Source organism: Esox lucius, chromosome 21 (assembly GCF_011004845.1).
Source record: "Esox lucius isolate fEsoLuc1 chromosome 21, fEsoLuc1.pri, whole genome shotgun sequence".
NCBI classification, from domain to species: Eukaryota; Metazoa; Chordata; class Actinopteri; order Esociformes; family Esocidae; genus Esox; species Esox lucius.
Genome location: NC_047589.1, coordinates 16,985,607 through 17,007,316, shown reverse-complemented (window position 1 = coordinate 17,007,316; position 21,710 = coordinate 16,985,607). Strand labels below are relative to the sequence as shown.

Below are 21,710 nucleotides of genomic sequence, written 5' to 3'. Positions count from 1 at the left end.
CACACTACTTTGCTCACCAGATACAGGATTCTGTTAAGAGAAAGACCACTGAGAGATTCTCAGTCAGAAATAGACTGAGAATCCATTATAATATAATTTAAATAATATTATAATGGATTGCGAAGATGGTGCATTGATTTGTAACACTGATCATGTCTAATGTATGTCAATTATACACATCTTATAGTATGCCAATTTTTTTAATTAATTGTAGGTGCAGTATTCTTTTAGCCACAATATGAATGCAAAGATAGTTGCTGTTCATTTCTGAAATGGCTGTGGAAATGTGTTAATGCCAAAGTGACCTAAAGTAAATATACATTTCAATAATTTAAATTTCAAATTCCAATAGCTTGATATTTGGAGCTATTCCTATCCCCTCTATCTGGTCCAGACTCCCTGTACCTGCTGAAGACAAGCAGCCCCATAACATGCTGGTGCCGCCACCAAGTCTGGCAGTACATATTGTTTACATTGACCCATGTTGGCTTTTTTAGCCAAAAAGTTCTCATCAGACCATAATACCTTTTCCCATAGGTTTTGGGAGATTGAATGTGTCTTGTGCTAAATGTATCCTGGATTCTATGTTCTTTTTGTGAGAAATGGTTTCAGTCTTCCCACCCTACCCCGCAGCTCAGACTTGAGAATAATTCTACTATGCATTTCCCAGATTCTGACAAGAATTCCTGCAGCTAAACATTGCTGGTGGCTTCTTGGTAGACCCCATGATAAGCTTTCTTGTCCTATCATTAATTTTGGAGGGACATCATGATCTTTGCTATAACCTGGTGGTGACATCTTTCCTTCACTTCTTAAGTTCTTCAGTGTTCTATGATTTATGTAATGCCTTCAAAATGATTTTATATTACTCTCTTGATCTGTAACTTAAGATCAGGATATACATGAGATCTCATAAATGTTGTGTAAGCTCCTTGTGGTCCATTGCTATCTCTACAGTATTTAACCAAGAAACCTTAAAGGAAATCCTACAGGAACAGCAGATTTTATTTAGGGCTAATCAGAATTACTCTAAATGATCTCAGGTGATGGGAAGTAACCTTTGTGTATATTTTCGAATGTGATTTGTCTGAAAAAGGATCCATTAATTTTACACTCATGTTGTTGGTATTGTTAATATTATAATCAAAAGCAAAAAAGATCTGACATGATTTGCATTGATTTCAGCCTTTATGGAAACAAAAGCTGCCATTTCAATAAGGGTGTGTCGACAGTACCTTGCATATGCTGCTGCTGTTTGTACTTCTACTATCAAGATGTTATACTTAGCATATTAATGCCATTGGTAATAATAATAATGTAAAAAATAATGGTGTTCTCATATAATCTAACAACATTAAAAACAGAATGGACACAATAAATTGATTTACATAAATTCAGTCAATTGTTTGATACTGTTTCTGTCGTAATAGACATTTTTTAACTTGAGATACACAACCTCTCAGTTATACCACAAAAACCTTGGGAAAGGAAATACTAGACAGTTGGTAGCTTTTTTGAACATTAGGTATCTGTTTTGATGGTGAATGCATCATAGGGTCACCTCAGTACAAACCATCAGCATTCTCAACCCTACACACAGCAGAGAAGACTCGGGTACACTGTGTGCGACAAGTGTGTGTGCGCACGGGAAAATATGAGGGAGAGAGCATCTCGTTGCACCAGCCTCACTGCTCTGCTATTGGTTGTTTCGCTCTAACACACACACACACACACACACACATACACGCACACAGAATCAGAATTCTAGTGTGTGAGCATACAGAGCGACAGGGCAGCAGGCTAACAGTTTTCCAGAGCCAGTCTACAATCAGCTGCTGTACTGTTAAAAGGTAGGATGAGAACAATGACAACACAGAGGTAGAAGTTGTGTTTTTCTAAAGAGTATTGACAGGTCCTAGAATTACCTGCTGTTTTCATAGACCAGAGCTGTGCTACTGCATTATGTAACTTGTATTGACTTGCTGCATGTGTTTGTTGTGATGGTCTAAAAGGGTGATGATGGTGAATGGGCGTCATATAGATATTGAACTAAAAGTGGGTGTTGGTATGGAGTGTGTGTGCGTGGCAGTTGGTATATAGATTCACCGAGGTTGGTCAAGAACGGTTTGATGTTTGCAATTCATTAACAAAATGAAGCCAAATGATACACATTTTACTGAAATGTCAACAAAGTGAAGGTATTCCTATATATGTATTCCTGTATATTCGGGATTGAATTGATTTTCATTTTCACTGCTGTGTTCTCTCTACAAATATAATTACCTCTTAAGAAAAATGTAGGATTTGAAAAACAGATTGCAAATGTTATCATAATTAAGTTATAACTTAATCTGGGTCTCAGAAACAATACCAAAAACCTTTGAATGGAAAGATTGCAGAGTACATACCATTCATAAAATGCATGCGTACCTTCCTCTCTATTCATTTCATTTCTTGTTTTTGACATTTTCAATATTTACAAATGTCATGTCAACTTCAACTGACCTGTTTAGGAGAAATGTCCACGCATGCATTCCATTACGTTTACATTATAGTTTGGTGCCTGGCAGTCAAATGAAGATAAGTGTTAGCTAGTCTTGACTATGCAGATAGCTAGCTGCTGTATAGGCATCTGTCACTAACACCCCATTTAGTCATTGCAGCCTGTTGAGACAGACAGACACTATAGAGGCTGTGACTCTAAATCAAGTGCTGCTGTTGGGGTCAATGAAAATTACCCTCACTAGCTAGAAGTGTACAGCAACACTATCTCCAAATAACATTCTCATTAAATTCAAACAGTGAACAAAGCAAAGAGACATGCTAAATGTATCAATACAAAATGTCACTAATACATAACGTCCAAATAATTTCATTCACAAATCTCACTACTATTGTATGCAGAGTAATTAATATTAAGGATTTTACATATCAACAGCAGAGGACAAACTTCACATTCTTATCATATTCAATGCAAACCTCAGAAAACATTAACATGCTCACCTTGCAGGGTTCAAGGTTTCTTAGAAATTAATTCTCTCACTTCACAGTTTCTTTCAAGTTGCAAACCCACGCACCAAAGTGTTTCTTCACAGTCTGTTCTGTTCCAGAGACAATCATGGTTCCTTTGGTATAAAGAAGAGCCTTGAAGCTAATAAGAAGAGTGGCTCATGCAGAGCACCATGCCTGTCCAACCAGACATTTAGCTGAAGTCGGATTTAAAGAAACTTATCAAGCTGGAGCCTAACAATCATGTCACATTCCATGCAGGAAATATCACCTTACTCTGACCTTGGTCGTTATTGACTAGCTTGCTAAAAATCCATGAATGACACATTGACACTCGATGGCCGTTCAGTGATTGGAAGTGAAGTGGGACACCAGATCAACGTCAATGATTAGGAAATAGCCGGAGGAACACCAATCTACAGTGTCAAACTCCTCACAGCTCAGCCAATAGAGTGGCCCTTTAGTCCTTGGGTTCCATTCGCTGATCAATACCGCCGACCAATTATCAAGGCTGAGTATTTCTCCCACAGGACAACACAGTCTCTCTTGGTTCATGTTAGGTGTTTTTTGTACAGAGTTGTGTTTGGCTCGTTTGGACCAGTAACATCTAGATGATCTCCTTTTGGCTCATCTGTTGGAAGCTTTGGGTAAGTAACACAGGGTTATGCAATTACAATTTGGAATGACTCAAATATTGATTCTATTTCAATGGGTATGGTGTCCCGTTCTGTTCTAACACCTCTGTTCTGCCTGTCTCTGGCTGTGGAAAATGTTAATCATCAAACTGACGCTGCATTATTTATTGCATATGAAGACTACCGAGCCTGTGCTGGGAAACTTCTAGAAGTAGTTAGCGCACTAGCTGAGCAGAGCTGTACACTAAGTGTTCTGCCCACTGAGGGTTGCCTTGGACCTCTCTGTCGATCATTTTGATTGGATGAAATGCCTTTTTGTGTTTGACTTGGATAACAGAAAGCTTGGACAAATTTCCCCTTTATCCTACAGTATTGTTGCAGGGTGCTGATTATGTAGCTACTGTGTGGGATTTGGTCAACCAGCGGGAACAAATGAAGGCCTGTTTCATCTCTGTTGGTAGCTACATAATCCTGACTACGTAGAAGTCATCACCTGAGACAGCTGGGAGAGATGGCTAGACAGATAGTTGAGGATGGCGGCTAGATAAATAGTTGGGAGATAGATGGCTAACAATGGATGCATTATATCCCATTGTGGTGCCCTGATGAATAATAACTAGCAAAATGTTCAATAATTAAAAGCTCTTATCTCAAAAACACATTCATGGTAATAAGCAAGTTGTATGGTATTTTTTTTAAAATAAAAATGCAGACTTAATCTTTGAATTCATTTATCAGACAATGTCAAAACAAACAAATAAAACAATCATGATAATAATAGCTAATAACAGGCACTCTTCACATCTTGTTCACAGTGTTTTGTGTAGCAACAATTCTGGAACAACGAAGGAATTTGCCTACAGTGGCAGTTGTAAAGAAAGCCATAGTAAAGATGAGGATTACGGATTTATTATGAATTACTTTTGGCAGTCCTTGCTGTTTGGAGTCAGCAGCTCACACTATCTATCCTGTTAAATACGCTGAGCTTTGGTGTGAAAGAGGCTATAGCTCAGGGTTGGATGTGGGCATGTCCCTGGCACCGGGGTTGGCAAACGCAACTGTCAGAGGCTAAGTGCACGCTGGGGTCGAACAAATGACACATTTGACATAACGAACAGGACACAGAACAGACATTTTGATGAGTTTGCTCAATCCCAAGTGTGGATTCCTAGGAAATGATTGCTTTAAGAGAGAATAACACCACATCCCACTTAATATAGTTGTTCCCTTCTCCCACAAAATGTTGGAGTTAAGGGCATGGGTCAGAGGGAGTATTCATTATTCCATGAATCAGTCATTGCCTGTTAAAAGTGGACTCTTTGGGAGAAAACATAGATGCTAATTGGGACACTTTTTGCCCAATCAAACAACAGGAAATCATGGAGACTCAGTTTATTCCTGTCACAACCAGTTATTTTGGTGTTGTCACCAATTTTTAATGAAGTTACTTGAAATAAGAAATATTTTGAACATGAGTATTTCATAAACTACACACAACTTTGCATAGCTGATGCCAATTTGTGAATTTCTACTATTACAGAATATTTAAGAAACAATGAATATATGTTTTAAAGAGATACTGAAGATGCTGACTCAAACCCATTCAATCCCTTGGTCAGCAGCTTAGAGAAATATACCAACCTAGGCCACAAAATCATTAGACTTATATAAGCAGACATGTTAATTTTCCTAGTTGCTTAATTGATTGAAAATGCATGTGGAGTGTGTTCAGCTTAGAATGTTCTGGTCTTTGCAAGTGTTTCTCTAAATACCAATTAGCAGGCACTTTGTCTCTCTTCTGGGGGTGCAGTTGTAACATAGGGACTATGGGAAAGGGTATAGGGACACACCACAGCGTGGGAGTCAATCCCGCAGTCTTACATAACTGGAGCCAGAACCACCTAAGCTGATAAAGCTAGTGTTCTGTTCACCCTTGCTGTGTATAAACCACTTTGTCAAATGAATCACTTCAATAGTAAATAGACAACTATGATTTTTTCACTCCTCTGCAATTACGTCTGAAGCCTCTCTGTTTTGTTTTCCATGTATTTGGAACAAAGTGTAAAGTGGCCATAGATAGAAAAGTACTAGTGTGATTTGCTTGGACAGCTTTCTGATGTTTTCAGGTGAAATTACTAGAGTAGAAGTAATAGACTTATACAGTTCCTAGGAAAAGTCTTAATACCCATTTCCCAGGCTTTTATGGCTGTAAAACTGTAATCTGAAATGGGTTGGGATGTTGATTTTTTTCCCTACTGATTCAAAGTCCCTACTTAATATTGTGAATATGAAATTGAAATGTATATATAATAAAATAATTAGGATGTATTGATTGCATATTCTCTCACATCCCAGTTAATGCCTGGTAGAAAGCACATTTGTCAACCATTACATGTGTGCATAATGTCGAGATTCTACTGAACTATTAGGGTAACAAAGTTATGACTGAATAGACTCAAGATCAAACACTCTGCAACAAGGCTGTTTTGTAATACTGCCAGACACTGCAAATAAATGTTTGGCCTGTAAGTTTAATTCTACAAATACAATACAACACAAGAAAGTGAAAGTCTTGGTAAGTCTGTATTTGTAAGCATTATATTGGCAGCATATGGATGTTGTCATTAATAGAGACTGGGGAGTTATTCTGAATCAAAAGACAAAGATGTGAAAATCTGCCTTGGTCAAAGGTGGTTTTTCAAAGCAGTAACTCTGTGGTGTAAATACATTATTACTAATGATTTGGAAAGTAAACTGCTCAAAAAATATATAATTAAATCACACATCGGGTCTCGATTAACAAAATACATTAAAGATTAAAATCTTTACTGTACATGGTGCAATTTGTTGAGAACAAAATGACATAACAAGGTCTGGATTCAAACGCACATTGAAAATCAAAGTGAACAATTGAAATCACAGGCTGTTCCAACTTGAATTTAATCACGGCTACTCAATGTGACGGCAACTCAATGTGACACTGCAACTCAATGGCCCCCATGTGCCTGTACGCACTCCCGACAACTTCTGGCATGCTCATGATGAGATGGTGGATGGTGTCCTGGGGGATCTCCTCCCAGACCTGGATAAGGGCATCAGCGGGCAGTCTGTGGCACTACTTAGTGACATCGGATGCACTGATACATAACATCCCAGCTGTTCTCAATTGGATTCAGGTCTGGGGAACGTGAGGGCCAGTCAATGGCATCGATGCCTTCATCATCCAGAAACTGCCTACACACTCTGGCCACATGAGGCCGAGCATTGAACCTGCTCTCATCTGTGAAGAGAATTGGGCGCCAGGGGGCAGACCTGCCAATGGTGGAGTTCTCTGGCGAATGCCAATCGAGCTGCACGATGCTGGGTTGTAAGCACAGGTCGCACTAGAGGACCTCATGCCACCCTCATGGAGTGTTTCTGACAGTTTGGACAGAAACATGCACACCAGTGGCCCGCTGGAGATCATTTTCTAGGGTTCTCCCATTCATCCTCACACAAAGGAGCAGATACCAGTTCTGCTGCTGGGTTGATGCCCTTTCTACGGCCCTGTCCAGCTCTCCTCGTGTAATGGTCCGTCTCCTGGTATCTCCTCCTTGCTCTTGAGACTGTACTGGGAGACACAGCAAACCTTATTGCGATGGCACGTATGGATGTGCCATCCTGGAGGAGCTGGACTGCCTGTGCAACCTTGAATGGGCTGCAGGTATCAGTAGTGACAAGGACACTAGCAAAACACAAAACTAGAGTAGAATCAGTCAGGAAAGACAAGGAGAGAGCAATTGTCTGTGGGCACCACCTGCAAAACCATTCCCTTTTTGGGGGTTGTCTTGCTGTTGCCTCTCGTGTGAACATGTTGTCACTTTCATTTGCACCAAAAACAGGTGACATTGATTAACAATCGCTTATGCTTCCTAACTGGACTGATTGATATCCCTTAAGTTTAATTGACTTGGTGTTATACTGTGATGATTGTGTCCCCTTCATTCTTTGAGCAGTGTAGTACTGTGTGAAAAAATTTAGCATATCTTTTTAGACTTATTAAGGCTGCAAAACTGAAGACAGAATGGGGTTTTTAGACTTATCTGCACCCTGATCTGACACTACCTGCATCCTCAACATTTGCCAGGTTAACTAGGTTTTTCTCTTCATATTACAGTGATGTGTGACATCACTGGCATCTCATAAACATATCTGAGTGAATGGCAACTCCTTTTGTGAGACTTAGAATCAAGAAAAAACTCTATCTTTTGACTGTTTTGTGTAAAATGCAGGTCAGTGTAATAAACTAGTGTTTGCTTAATGGAGCTGCATATGAAAGGCTTTACCCATCGCTTGGGAAATAAGAGAACAATATAACAAATGTGAACTTGGGATAAAGGAAGAGGGAGTAAACCGTTGAGAGAGAATAAATACAATTATATTGATATTCATATAAAGTGTCAAACACCGCAATACTGCAATCAGTTGGGGTGTAACGAATAACAATTCCCAAAGTCCCTTAATGACAGATAAATATTCCTTTCTTTCAGAAAGCTACCACTGAGGCAAGTGAGACGGTTGGAAAAGAACTGAATGAAGGTTGCATTAACCCTCAGAATCACAATCCAAACCAATCCAGATTCCTCTCGAAGGCAGTAACCATGGAGACCAGTGAACAAACTGAGATGACCGTCGTAATTGCCTACGAAAAAGAAACCTCTGTAACTGATTCACCTGAAAAGAAAAATGATTTAGAAGAAACAGAAGAGGAACAAGTCTGTTTAGAGGCAGACTCAATGGAATCTATAGAAAAGAAAGCACTGCTTGACATTATAGCAGATTTACCAGCTAGCATGATCGATGAGCTAGATAACTTGGGAAATGGGCTATGCACAGGTAACCCATTTCAACAAGAGACTTTGTCTGGCCATGAAGAACTCAACCGCAATGAATCCATCACTTCGTCTATCTCTGACACACCATCCAGTGTTGACAGTGTGTATGAGAATGAAGCTCATCGTAAGAGACAGGACACCCAAGAATTAGAACCACCTGAAGAAACTGTTGCCAGCCCAGAGGACAGAGAAGATGGAGAGGATAATGATACAAAAGTCACTCAATTTGGCCCATTAGAATCCCCAGTCAACGACGTCCCAGAGGAGTCTTTATTAGAACAGTACATAAGAGAGGAGGCTCTGTCAGATGTCTCCAATGAGTCATGTCATGATCTGGCCCCAGATGAGGAGGATGAATGTCTTCGTGTTGAGATAGCAGAAGCCTCCTCAGATGATGACAGTGAAGATGGAGCAAATAAGTGGAGGGCAATATTTTCCTCCTCAATCAACCATGAGGATGACGATGACTACCTTGATAGCCTCCAACTAAGTGCGCAGGATCTCTTTGTCCAAAAGGTTGAGGTGAAGAACAATGACAACCACATTGATAATAACGAGGAAGAAGTGTGTGTTGACATTCCAAAGGAAGAGGAAGTGGAGGTGTTGGAGCAACCAGATTATCTTACAGGTATTGCAAAGGAAGTGACATACAATCCGGCAGCACTGCTCCAAAGCCTGTCCAAAATCTCGGAAGACGAGGAGGAAAATTGCAAAGTTTTAAGGCACAATATATCTTGCTTGGCAGATCCTAACAAGAAGCTACCTAAGGACTTCTGTGTAATCCAGGAGACTAAGAGTGAAAATGTCAGCACAGAGCATGTGGACTTCCAACTGGCCCGGAAACAGTGGCGGGAGATGGAAGAGCAGACCAAGAATATGGTGCTTTCACCAACCACAAAGCAGAGCGGCCCGCTATCAGGCAGCCACAGCTTCATGTACACCCCAGTCAGAAACATCGAAAGGCCCAAAATGAGAGATACAAGCCTGGAGAATTTGGCACTTGGTGGAGGTGAATATCCCCACACACAGTTCAGCCCCTGCTCAGAGGACTCAGGACTGGGGGATTCTAGCTACAGATCCCCTTATGAAGAGTTCCCAGAGACCCCAATGGAGAGGGAGGTCCGCCTGGCCATGGAGAAAGACGACAACTTCAGGCGAGACAGGGGTTTCCCCAATGGGATGAAACCTACAGAATGTCCCCAAACAAGCACCAGACCAGTTATTTTTCTCCCAGCAAAGCTGTGTCAGGATGTTGATGAAAAGAGGAAGACATATGACAGCATGGAGGACACAGGATTCAAAATACCCAGGTCCCAAACGACTCCTTCCTTCATTATTACATCTTCGCCAGCAAAGGGAGCATTGAAACATGATCTGCCTGCCAACAGTATCATCATACTAGAACCGGAAGGAAGCCCGAGACATGGCACCAAAGACACAGCCCGAGCTAACGAGTGGCACTCGGATGAGAAATCCAGCGCCAACGTCATCATCCTAGAGACTTCGAACCTGATCATCAGGAGCGCCTCAGAGTTCTGCCTGACCACCGCCAGTGAACAGCAGAGCCAGGAATGCTCATCAACATTTCTCAACAACCCCTTCTTCAAGCTGCGCTCCAGGAGCCAGATGTCGTTGGTGGACGAGGAGATCAAGATGGTGAAACAGCGTGAAGAGGAGCTAAAGAGAGAAAGAGCAAGCATCTATACAAAAGGGAGGTACAACGCCACAGGTCTGGCGGGGGAAAAGCTCATGGACAGCTTGTCATTTGAAGGTAAGTCAATATGAAGTTGGTCTCTTAGGAAGAACTCATGACCCCAACTCAGCGGAAATATGTTGTGCCAGTCTGTATGGATATTGATCAACTTAAAAGAACTGTTATTGGCTGTATTTCAGGTGATGCACCATGGAAGTCTAAATCTTCGCCATCATCACCAATGAAAACAGCATACAAGATGGACCGCTCCTCCCTCTCCTGTGATCACAGAGTAAGTGAACCGATATTGAGTCGACATGCGACAAAAGCATACAGCTAATCCGGTGTGTTTTTGTCTCTCAGTATCCCGAAGCGTACGGAGCAGGGGGAAGACGCAAGAGTGCCCTAGCACTGCGTTGGGAGGCCGGGGAGTTTGCAGAGTGAAGACGGGACTAATAGTATGATACCTTCAGTTGCTGGTGAAAATATTGTTGGTCCACTTTCAGCTGATTCAAGACTTAAAGGGGCAATCTGGAGTTCAAACAAGACAGTGGTATCAGCTAAACAGCTGAGGGATGGGGATGGAGAAATCAAAGTTCATAGACAGAGCAGGGGATGCAAAACAAATCGTTTTAAACATTTTGATGTAGTATAGTTGAGTTAAGCTTATGGGGCATTTATAGGTTGTACAGAAACAAATTGATATACATTTAGAAGTAAAAGAAATGTAGCAATCACAGATTGCCCCTTTAATGTAGTACTAAAAACTCATGTTTGATTCACATTTTGACATTAATCCACACATGCTGCTTCTGTAATGTTATCAAGTTCTCTGGTTAAAGAGCCAGGAAATAGTGTCTGCCCGCCAAGATGCCTGAATGTTAAATGAATGTAATGTTTAGTCCACAGATGTTAACATTTTTATTTTATGTAAGCAAATCTGAAAATATATTTGATGTATTGTCTTGGTAAAAGGAAAGCTTATATTTATTGTATTTTCGTACAGTGTTTTTCAGAAATATTGATGTGGCATAAAATATATATCCAAATATAATTTATTTTTAGTATATTTAATCAGTAGCTAAAAATCTGCAATATTAAAAGAGCATGTGAGTTTGAAAAACGTTTTTAATTCCCAATTCTACAAATTACAGAATCAAGACCAAGCACGCACACGCACCCGCACACACACACACACACCTTTTAAAAGTGAACTTTTCTATAGTGCATTTCCCTACAAAAGTCTGATGTTTACAGTTTTCAAAGAAATAGCCGATTCAAAATGTATTTAATGAGCTACATTTTTACTGAATTGCCATTTAAGTATGTGACAAAAAGTATTGACATTGTCTCATTCCATAAAGTACTGTATGTTTGTATGCTTACTTGTGACAGTTTTGCTTAAATACAAAATCACCAGTATAGCTAGTTAGCATTTTAAATTGTATGAAAAGACCTAAAATGCAAAAGAGAGTAAATAACTTTGCAAGTGATTTTCCATTTATTCCTTTCTGCAAGTGTTCTTTAGATTAGTGCAAAAAATAAAAATAAATACTGCATATGAATACACTTGACCAAGTCTTTCTTGAAGATATTAGTGAAAAAGCTGGGGGGGGGGGGGGGGGGGGAGCAAAAAAATAATAATAAATTGCAGAACCTTTTAACACAATTTGAAAATATACAATTTATTCACAAAATTCCTCCTACGCTGCTGCTATGCCCACACCGGCCTCCGGAATTTTATCCCACCAGAGCTGTTACCAAATACCAATGTGCCTGGTTCCAACACCAAAGCAAGACTCAGCTGTAAAGTTGCAAAGCTAAAACAGTTCAGATACTGGGAGGTGTTCACCTGTATAAAGAGTACACACTGCTGTCTTGAGGCTATAAGTATTCTGGTGACCTACTGCACCTGAGCCTAGCTTTCCAAATGTTCTTGGATGGTTAAAACAGAATACTTATTGAAGCCAGCCATGACTATTCAACACATTTGATCAAAATCCAGAGACATAACTCCTTAAACTGAACACAGGAAATATTCTGCTGAGAAGGATACAAATTCATAGTTTACTAGCATTTAAGTTTATTTTGAAATTCAAAGTAGCCTACATTCCTGTGGAAGTCAATTTCAGGTTTCCCGAGCCAACACCCATGTGATTTTTTGTTAACAAAGCTAAATCTCGAACTTTTCAACTTACACCACTAGTTATGAATGTCATTCACTCGAGATTAGTCAAAACATAATTAAGCATTTAGCAAAATCCGATTTGAAGCTGAGTTGCAAGTAGAGGTAACATTTATTAAAATACGTACATACAGATGTTCAATAGAAATATTAATCCATTTGGCACTTCAGGAATATTTTTTTATTGGAATTATAAAAAGACAATGTAGTAATGTGCAAAATTGTGCAGAATGCAACATATCCAAAATGTATACAATAAATTTTCCACAACAAAAAAAAGTGTCATTCAGTCACATACTCGCAATGGTGTTGATGAGACCAGACAGAAAACCAAAATTTCCCACGAGGAACACAGCCAAGACAATCTTCCGGAACAGAGACACCTAAAAAAATAATCACATTCCACATGTATTATACATGACAGACACACACAGACAGACAGACAGACAGACAATACAAACTCACCTTTCTCTGTCGCTCTTTATCCAAGTGAGTACTCAAAATGCTTTCTTTGTCCTCAGAAACAGTGACAGCTGTAGAAAGGACAGATTTACTTGAGTACCAGTAACTAACATGCTGTTCAATTATTCTATATACTTAATGGATTCAGGCTGAAATGGAGTTGTTCCATCCCATCAATAAAACTGATGTAACTTACACAGGCCTAATTGATTACAGTATTAAGGACCCATGTAGACTTACATAAATATGTTAATATTGGATTAAGTAGTACATCCTAAAACACAGACCTATTAGTATTAGACAAGGCATACCAGCTTCAGGTAAAAAGCTGAATCCTCCCTCTCCATCACTAGATGTTAATCTTCAATCAGAGCAAAATTGGTGGCTAATGTTCAACAAAGTTCAGAACATTTGTCTATGAGAGAAACCTGACATGTAGGGAATGGTGCCAAACAAATCGGCAGAACAGCCAACAATTATTTTTTAAACTAAGCTGGTTGACCAAAACTTACTTTGAAGCTAAAATGGATGGGTCTGAAACATTTGACAAACGATCTAAGAGGGGAGACAAAGCAGAAAAATAGACAAACTTGTCTGGATAACGCCTCTATTGTGAAACTCCAGCAGAAGGTCAATCAGGATGCCCCAGACCACACAGCCAGCCAGGATCCCTGTAGACCAGGGCACAGGGAGTAGCAATGCCTGCTGCTGGATACCCAGGAAGATGGCCGCCACTACAACACAACAGATAGCCAGGTTGTTTGACAGCTGGAGGTTTTTGCAATCGGTATATTTGACAATTGAACCGCTGTAGCGATAGACATAATTAACAATTTGTAACACCATTGTGGTCATTCCCCTCACTAACAGTCAAATGCATTAATTGTTGTGTTGCCTTACCTGCCAGTATCTGCACTGTAGTGCCAGTTCCCCAGTGCGCCCAGTTAAAAATGTTTCTTCTGTGGAGAGAGGGAAATCATGTTTGCTGTTAAAACTTTGATTGGACCATGGGCCCAATGACATAACATGTAGGCACCTTGGAAATGGAGCAATTTGTGCATGATTGTGGGTCATACCGTGAGGAGTCCTGGGCAGGTCTGACAAGGGCCATGATAGGCTGGATGACAGACAGAGCCATGACAGTACAGCCTAGGTAAGGGTGGGAGCCAGCACGCTGATGGAGATGGCAAAGCAGAGCAACAGTATTACAATAGATGACTAGACAGAACTAGCCTCCAAAAAAAATGCTTTTTGTAGTATCCCAAACAACAAGTATTCTGCAGCTCAGTCCGCAGTACTTGAAGAGTGACTTCTAATGGTCTTTGAGGGGAACAGCACAGAACTCATCTTAAAATATCAATTTTGGTAGTAAGGCAACTTAGCCACCTGATTAGGAAGCAGACTTGGATACTGTTCAATGGCTTTGGACACAGGCCACATTAATTTATGGACCTGCGTGTCACCAGAGCATGTAAAACATTGAGTATATTGCCTTTTGGGCCACATCAATCTCCAAGCAGTACAGCCTGGCCACCCCTCAGTCTGTTTCCCCTCTAGGTTTCAACCCTGCTAGGGAGCTTTTCCTAACCACTGATCAACTTCATTGTTTGCTCTTTGGATAATTTCAGCCTTGGTATTAGTAAAAGCACTACGACTTATGAAAAATACTTTGAAAAGCTATAGGCATTCATTAAGACACACGGTTGCAGAGAACAAACTTCAAATCAAAAGAATTCTAACAAACCTCTGTGCACCAATACAGCCTTACAATACACTGAAGGAATGCTAGTTATTCAGCTTTCTGACTCTGTAATATTAGTTCCCTGGCCTTTCTACAGCACTCATTCTTCTCATCAGGGCCAGATGACATGTGACAGAATGACTAAGACACACTGCCTGGAGTGGGAGGAAGGACATAACATGACAGAACCAAATGATTTTGTTCCAAAACAGACATTAACGCATTCAATTTCAAGACACACAGGCACCCAAACGAAAGATATACAAAACTATAGCCAAATCAGAACGGATTCGCTTAAGCCGGTTAGTGTTGACTGAGGGAGTTACTCCAGTCTTACCTTGCTCCAACCTCCTCGGTAGATGAAAGGTAGCATGAATCCCACAGAGGTAAGGAGTACAGTCAGGATCATTAAGGCACGGTGTACCTGCAGATACGTTCACAAAGAGCTTCATGATCACCACCATTGCTACCATCGTGGTGAAAAGCTTCTTGAAATAACAGTTTACAAGAGGCAATTATAAAAAATTTTAAATGCAAACCATCAACTAATAAAAGTTAGAATTGTTAATGGAGACAAAACTAGAAACCCTTCACCTGAAACCATACACTTTGACCGAGTAGTGTTGTTCCTGGCCAGTCCATTTTGAAGTAGCGGGCAATGATGACACCTGTGGTCACAGTGGTCATCCAGGCCACAAGCATAAACACACCTGAGGATCCAGAGGGGACACATGCACACGTCTTCATTGAATATACAGACTGTAGACCAACTGCAGTTCAACACTCCAGTTTAATACTTCAAGTTTTATTGTCAGACAGTCACTCGTCTACGAGGCCTTCTTCGGCCTCTAGACCCAGACTGCTTGGCACGCAACAGAACAACTTTAATAATGCTTTGTCTAGAAGGTTATGGGACTGAAGAACACATTGGGAAAGAGCATAAAGCATTCCTCCACAAATATATTTTAAGACTGCACTTCAAACTTACACCACAGGCTTCCAAACGCTTTTAGTTTGCAGGCTGATAACAAAAATCAACATTGATAACAAATGTTGGTCTTAAATTAACCAAGTCCCCGTCACTGAAACAGCATGCAACCTCTAGATGAAAATGCATAACGCTTTTAAAACATTTCACCATAGCAGGCCACTTGTTTAAATCCACTTCAAGTGTCTCTAGTAGAGGGAGTTTCCACCGAGCATTGGAGAAAATGCGGCACTCCCAGGTGCAAGTAGTATTCTTTCAACCACTGTGGTTCTGATATGCTGGGTTTTGTAGTAACCACAATAGAAAGTAAGTAGAATACAGTCAGCAGTTGAACAACCCAGTTAACAGTTGAATTAGTCGGTAGACTACAGTGATATGGACTTCATGCACACAGCTCTTGGGCAAAATCGGTTGTAGCCCAGTGGCTTCGTTAGGCTGGGGGGGTCCAGATCTTTTATGAATAGATCAAATTGACCAAAAAAATTAAATAGCCCCTGACCTATGCATCTATAATACTGACCACATTTTATGAAAATATATATGCATAGGCCGCTAGTATGTACATGGACATCTTCGTCTAGCATGTACATTCAAAACCCTGTTCTATCTGGGCGGGGCTAAGCCTTGAATGTATTGGGATCCTAGAACACCCCTGTTGTAGCCCTTCCTCTATTATCCAATCTGTTAAGTCTTACCATGGAACTTCATTAGCAGAGGAGATCTGGAACCAGCAAGGTCCTTAGGGGGTCCTGTGATGACAGTCTGATAAGTAGAGATCAGCGGCTGACGGTCATGCCTGTGGACCACACCTAAATAAAGATGGATGAAGATGCATCAAGACGGTACATTAACAACACATCTAGCATGTTATTTAAGAACTGCGGTAAAAAGAACCTTAACGATTCACTTATGTTTCGGCATGTGATACAAGGTTTGTGATCACCACCAAGAGCAAAGCAGGGAGATTGATCAATGACATGTAGAGGTGACGGGGGTTTCGTCTAACTAAAGTAGAAGTCACTCTGTACCAGCATGTATTTCTGCCACAAGAGAAAGAATAAAACCGTACCATCAGCAGACCGGCCGTGAGCTACGAACAGGAAAAAGCTCTGGTCCAGACTGAACCTGCTCCTATTATGAACAGGGAGATGAATCTCTCTACGGAAACGACACTGGATGACCCCATCTGCCAGACGCCAAGACATGTCTGACAAAACATTCTAGTGGGAACAAGAACGAATAGGTCAAAAGTCCGTTAGGTACAGTCGCAATCACTCAGAAGGCCTATTTTCTAGAAATTTGAAAAACATTGTACCTGAGTGGCAAATTCAGGTTCGGTACGCCCAGGGAGGTACGCAGCATTGATGTCCACACGGTCTCCATCACGCACACACAGGTAGGCATCGTCATCCCCCTACAAGTCACAACTCCAATTCGTTACAATTCTATCGGAAGACTTCACACAACATTTCGCAGATGACACACAAGTGAATCACAAGCCCCAAGCAGCCTCAGTTTTTCTAGGCTCACACCAACCATCCATTTGTCCTGGGACAGAGCAAAGGACATGTATCCACTGGATGGGCCACTGAGCTCAAACAGCACAGTGTGCTCCTCGGGAGTGAACGAAAGGAAGAAGCACAGGGGGTCCCTCTCTGGGTCACATCCCTCCGGGTCACGCAGACAAGACTTCCTCCGGCCACACCCCTCTGAACTGAACTGAGGGAGAGAGAAAGAGGGGATGACTCAGCTGTGTGAAGTCTCAATCCCCACGGATCTTCCATAAGGATCATCCACAGCCAGTCTTTCAGCGGAAACAACGTGCTGATTCATGGTCAGCCTCCTGGGTCTATACTTAAAGCAGGTCCTGGTGGTGTGTGACTCACAGGTTTGTTCCATACAGATGGCGTTGTTAGCGCAGTAGTAGCAGTGGTGGTGCTCTTTGGTGGTGGAACCACAGTAGCCCCATTCAGAGACACCACCGGCCCTGGCAGTTTCACCCAGTATACTTTGTACTTCTGCACCACAGTTGCCCTGAAACATATGAAATACAGGACACGTTACAAATAAAGCAACATGCTTTACTGGCAGCATTGACAGCAAATAGTCACAGACCGTATACAGAGTAGACAAACTAGAAGGGAATAGGACATTCAGTGAATGGCATTATCAGAGGACAAAATTCATTTAAAGATGTGATTAATACGAACATGAACTGGACACCCAGAGGAGGGTTTTCTGGAGCCTTCCACATGGCTTGTATATCAGTCTTCTTGGATTTGCTGGTATGGCTTACTGCAGATCCCTTCAAAATGACAGGTTTCAACATAAAAATGAGCTCACTGTCACACAACACTGAGGTGCGTGGCTGAAGCGTCAAGTATCGACTTGACTTAATTATACTATTGCAAACTCAAATGCACCTGAATAGTAATTTCAGATAACAGCTTTAGAACACTTATCATCCGCTTCCATAATTAACAGTTCAGTAGAACGTTGTCAGGGGGCGTAACGTCGTCACTACCTGGGTGTCGCCACACTGCAGGAGCTGGGACTCGGAAGGGTTGAGGAGGCTGAACGAGCCGACCGCGGGGCCGTCAAGGTTCTCCACATCCCTGGCTTCAATCAGGAAACCTTTAAATGCGGCACCCTCAGTCGTGGGAACAACCTGTAAGGTCACTAACGGAAAACAAAGCAGAAACACAGAAGTGTATTGATCACACACGCTCAAATAGCGATCAAAGTAAGGACCGGACATTTAAAAAGCATTGAAAAACCGCCAAATTAAGACTTAGCCTAACCTCAGGTAAAAATGTCCTCACTTTGATAGGAACACACAGAGCCAAAGAAAACCCACTTCATATTTACAGGAAAATTCCAGATGTTATGGATGAGAATAAACTCCCCTTTGAACACAAAGTGGGATATCAACCAGCAATGTGCCTATAAAAACAGAAAACCGCAAACAAATCAATAGTAGCCTACCTGTGATCTGGTCACCAGGGCTGAATGTGGTTTGGTCAACAGTGATGTTATAAGGAGCAGATTTAGAGCTGGATGCATGACCATGCTGGGGCTTCATATCTCCACAGGCCACAGACACTTTGCCATTTGGGAACCCAGAGGCTTCCTTTATTAAACAGGCAGCCACAACTACCAGAAAGAGCCGTGGACCCTGCATCTGGAAAGCAAAAAGGTAAAAAAAAAATTACTTTTTTGATAACGCCCTGAACCTTAGGCTGTGGGTATTAGTGTGGGGTTTATGGTAACATATCAGATGTTAAGAACATACTTTAGAAATAGGCGTGGTTTGGCCATTATGACAGTGGGTTAACTATCACAGGGGTAGACCATCCTGGTCTTGGAGTGACTGCGGCACATTTCTATTTACCGACATAAGCAGGCATTCAACTGAACAATTTCACGGTCAGGGGTGGGGTCCTATTTCAGGGGCATTTAGTGGACTGCTGCACAAAAATCATAGACATGACAGACTAAAGATCAGAACATTTGCCCACTCAAAAGCAAACTTGAAATGTTGCTAACGGAGCTACCAAACAGGTATATTTTCTACAGCTCAAGTCTTGGGAGGGTAGTCGTGTGTTGGCAAACAGGATCAGTGGTTAGGCAGGTATGGGACAGTCAGTGGGTCAAGATAGAGATTAGCGACCCATTGACTTTGGTCGCACTTTGGACGATTACTTCAGACAGCTTGTGCTTCCGTCTGGAAAAAAAGCATCCAAGATGCTCCAGCTATTTTTTACAACATTTCCAGCAACGTGCCCTATGGTTTTATTGCAGTTTTGCACTGTGGCAGCTTTGCTGATAAAGTATAATACTGTATGGATTAGATTTGTATGCAGGCATTGTACAACATACAATTATCAAAAGGGATGTAATCATAATTGGTTATAATTTTTCCCATTCATGAGTTATGTTATTAAAATCTTTGGAAAGCCAACTTTTACATGATCTCATTTACATTCATTGAAAATGGAAAAAAGAAATCAGACATTTTATTTATGCCAGGATTAACCAAAACGAAATACTCCTTACACAGAACCACCGTAATTACACAAGGTCAGCGATTAAGAATGTGGAAAGAGGCACATGACTTCCTGTTTAGAGGTGGTTTATCAGTCTACTGCAGATATAAATGTACTGAGCTGGTTATTACAGATAACGAGGAGTGGCTGTATTGAGCCACTGGCCAACACAATTCAAGTGGTGAATAAATACACAAGTCAAGTGGGGTTAAAGTCAATACTTTACACACTTCATTGTAAATTCAAACGTAGTGCTTACGCTGTCAGACTGTCAGTGTTAAGGAAATGCAATAATACCCCTGAGTTTTTAACACTCAAATGTATAGTTTACATTACAGTGGTTCCTAACCAGAGGTATGAGGGCCCCAGGGGGTAATTGGCCCATCAAAAGGGGGTACTTGAGAACACTTATGACAATCTAGGCTTACTAGTAAAATTAAAATGAAGGGGTACTTCAAGTGTGTTCAGAGCATAGCAAAATTAAGTTGGTGGTACCGTAACAGAAAAAGGTTGGGAAACACCACAAGTAGGTATACAAAATGTCTCAATTTGTTTTACCATTACACATAAGGTCTAGTTTTACCACGTTGGCCTTCAAGGGGAATAACAGTCACATTATTAGCAAACAAATCACTTTCTGAAAATGCCCACCTAGCAAACCTTTGTTGAGAATACTAACTGACAAGGGATTAAATCACCAGCTACACACCGTTTGTTTGGTAGAACCTAGCCATTTCAACCCCTATTCAGAGACGTGGAAAACTCAAGTAACTTTCTGAAAAGGTCTAGATATCCTTAGAACAATTCCAGATTCCCTTCCATTTTCAGGAATCGTCCAGTCAGAACGTCTGGAAAACATGGCAAAGCTACCAGAACAGCAAGTGACATCATGACGATTTTTAAAGTGAACTGTAATTCCTATTGGAAAACAGACAAACTGGATATATAAAAATTCGCATTACATACATTCAGAATGACTGATAGTTAAAACACTGTGAAAACGCCAAATTAGACAATTAAAGTAGGACACTCACTCCCATAACAGGTGCAACAAATGTTAGAATGAGTAACATCAAGGAGTTTACAGGTCCCAAGATACGGCTACTTCAAAACATTTCCAATAAGAAAACTTCATAACATAAGGCAACCTATTTCATGGCAAACTCTCATGTCAAATACACCGTCAATAATAAGCGGTATCGCAAATAAAAATTCTGGCTTTCAATATTCCATTAAAAAACGAATCGTTCCAAGATTGTACTAAATCGTATTCCATATTTAGTAACACCATTTACAAATTCGAGGTCAATAGTCATACTCCACACGCATGAAGAGCATGTAGCGTACATACTCATTAAAACAACAATGCGTTGTCTCGACGTGTTTTCCAAAATAAACATAAAAGCATTTCGCAATGTAGCTTCGAACTCAAATATTACCCAATATTTCCGCCCAAGCTTTTCGCAATCCTATCTTAAAGTCAAATCACCTATTTTAGGACAGTAGACACCGTAATCGATTTTTAAATATAAAAGCAATAACGCTTACCATGCCTCAACTTCAGCTTGTGAGTTCAAATCGGCTGCTCCGCTAAATGCGCCGTCAAATAAGAAACTGGCATAAGGGAGAAATCGCAGAGTTGATTGGTTGAGGACATTTAAAGGGCTTTTATGGCGTTGGAGTGCTCATGGGTAATAGTAAATAAGGAAAAGTAAATGCAAGTTATTCAACGTAGTTTAGAAAAAAAAAAAATAATAATAATAATATATATATTACACCATATATGATGACGCTGTATACAGAGAGATACGATGCGTTCACCGTTTATGTAATAAAGTGCTTTGCTGGTAGGCAGCTCAAAGCATCTCAGACAAAGGTGAAAGGAGTGATGAGTATCAAGTTTTAGTTTTTTGCACTTCATTCAGTCATTGGTTGCAGAAAGTGACAAGAGTGATGGCCAAAGGAAGTGTTGAGGTATTGGAAAACAGATTTAAAATGGGTTGGCAGACAGACATAATAAGCGAGGAGAGTTAGTGTGGATTTGGGAAATATTTTTGGGAAAAAACAACATTTGGGA

General features: G+C 40.8%; 2 protein-coding genes across 7 annotated transcripts in view; one reads left to right on the top strand and one right to left on the bottom strand.

Annotated features, from left to right (window-relative positions):
- The window catches only part of palmdb (palmdelphin b), a 31,469-nt gene extending 19,693 nt beyond the window's left edge, over positions 1-11,776 (top strand). The window contains exons 1-4 of one of the 3 annotated variants that reach the window (XM_020041866.3): positions 1,504-1,850; positions 8,174-10,289; positions 10,412-10,503; positions 10,575-11,776. In XM_020041866.3, coding sequence (XP_019897425.2) covers positions 8,285-10,289; positions 10,412-10,503; positions 10,575-10,655 — 2,178 coding nt within the window. In that variant the 5' untranslated portion in view covers positions 1,504-1,850; positions 8,174-8,284 and the 3' untranslated portion in view covers positions 10,656-11,776. Of the gene's footprint in view, positions 1-1,503; positions 1,851-3,253; positions 3,657-8,173; positions 10,290-10,411; positions 10,504-10,574 lie in introns of those variants that run through there. The other 2 variants (XM_034289306.1, XM_010891126.4) reach the window with 2 other exon arrangements.
- Positions 11,777-12,550: 774 nt separating this feature from the next.
- frrs1b (ferric-chelate reductase 1b) lies at positions 12,551-21,289 on the bottom strand. 4 transcript variants are annotated; one of them, XM_020041868.2, is made up of 16 exons: positions 21,182-21,289; positions 18,573-18,768; positions 18,112-18,266; positions 17,798-17,892; positions 17,474-17,621; positions 17,118-17,306; positions 16,903-17,001; positions 16,657-16,807; positions 16,283-16,396; positions 15,194-15,309; positions 14,937-15,023; positions 13,935-14,032; positions 13,759-13,817; positions 13,449-13,592; positions 12,862-12,929; positions 12,551-12,779 (listed from the first exon to the last, which is right to left on the bottom strand). In XM_020041868.2, the coding sequence occupies exons 1-16, from the start codon at positions 21,182-21,184 to the stop codon at positions 12,687-12,689; spliced, it is 1,815 nt and encodes a 604-aa protein (XP_019897427.1). In that variant the 5' UTR covers positions 21,185-21,289; the 3' UTR covers positions 12,551-12,686. The 4 variants fall into 4 exon arrangements, with proteins under 4 accessions (XP_019897427.1, XP_019897428.1, XP_019897426.1 ...); XM_020041869.3 differs by lacking the exon at positions 21,182-21,289 and adding an exon at positions 20,985-21,005; XM_020041867.3 differs by lacking the exon at positions 21,182-21,289 and adding an exon at positions 20,668-20,948.
- Positions 21,290-21,710: the final 421 nt, after the last annotated feature.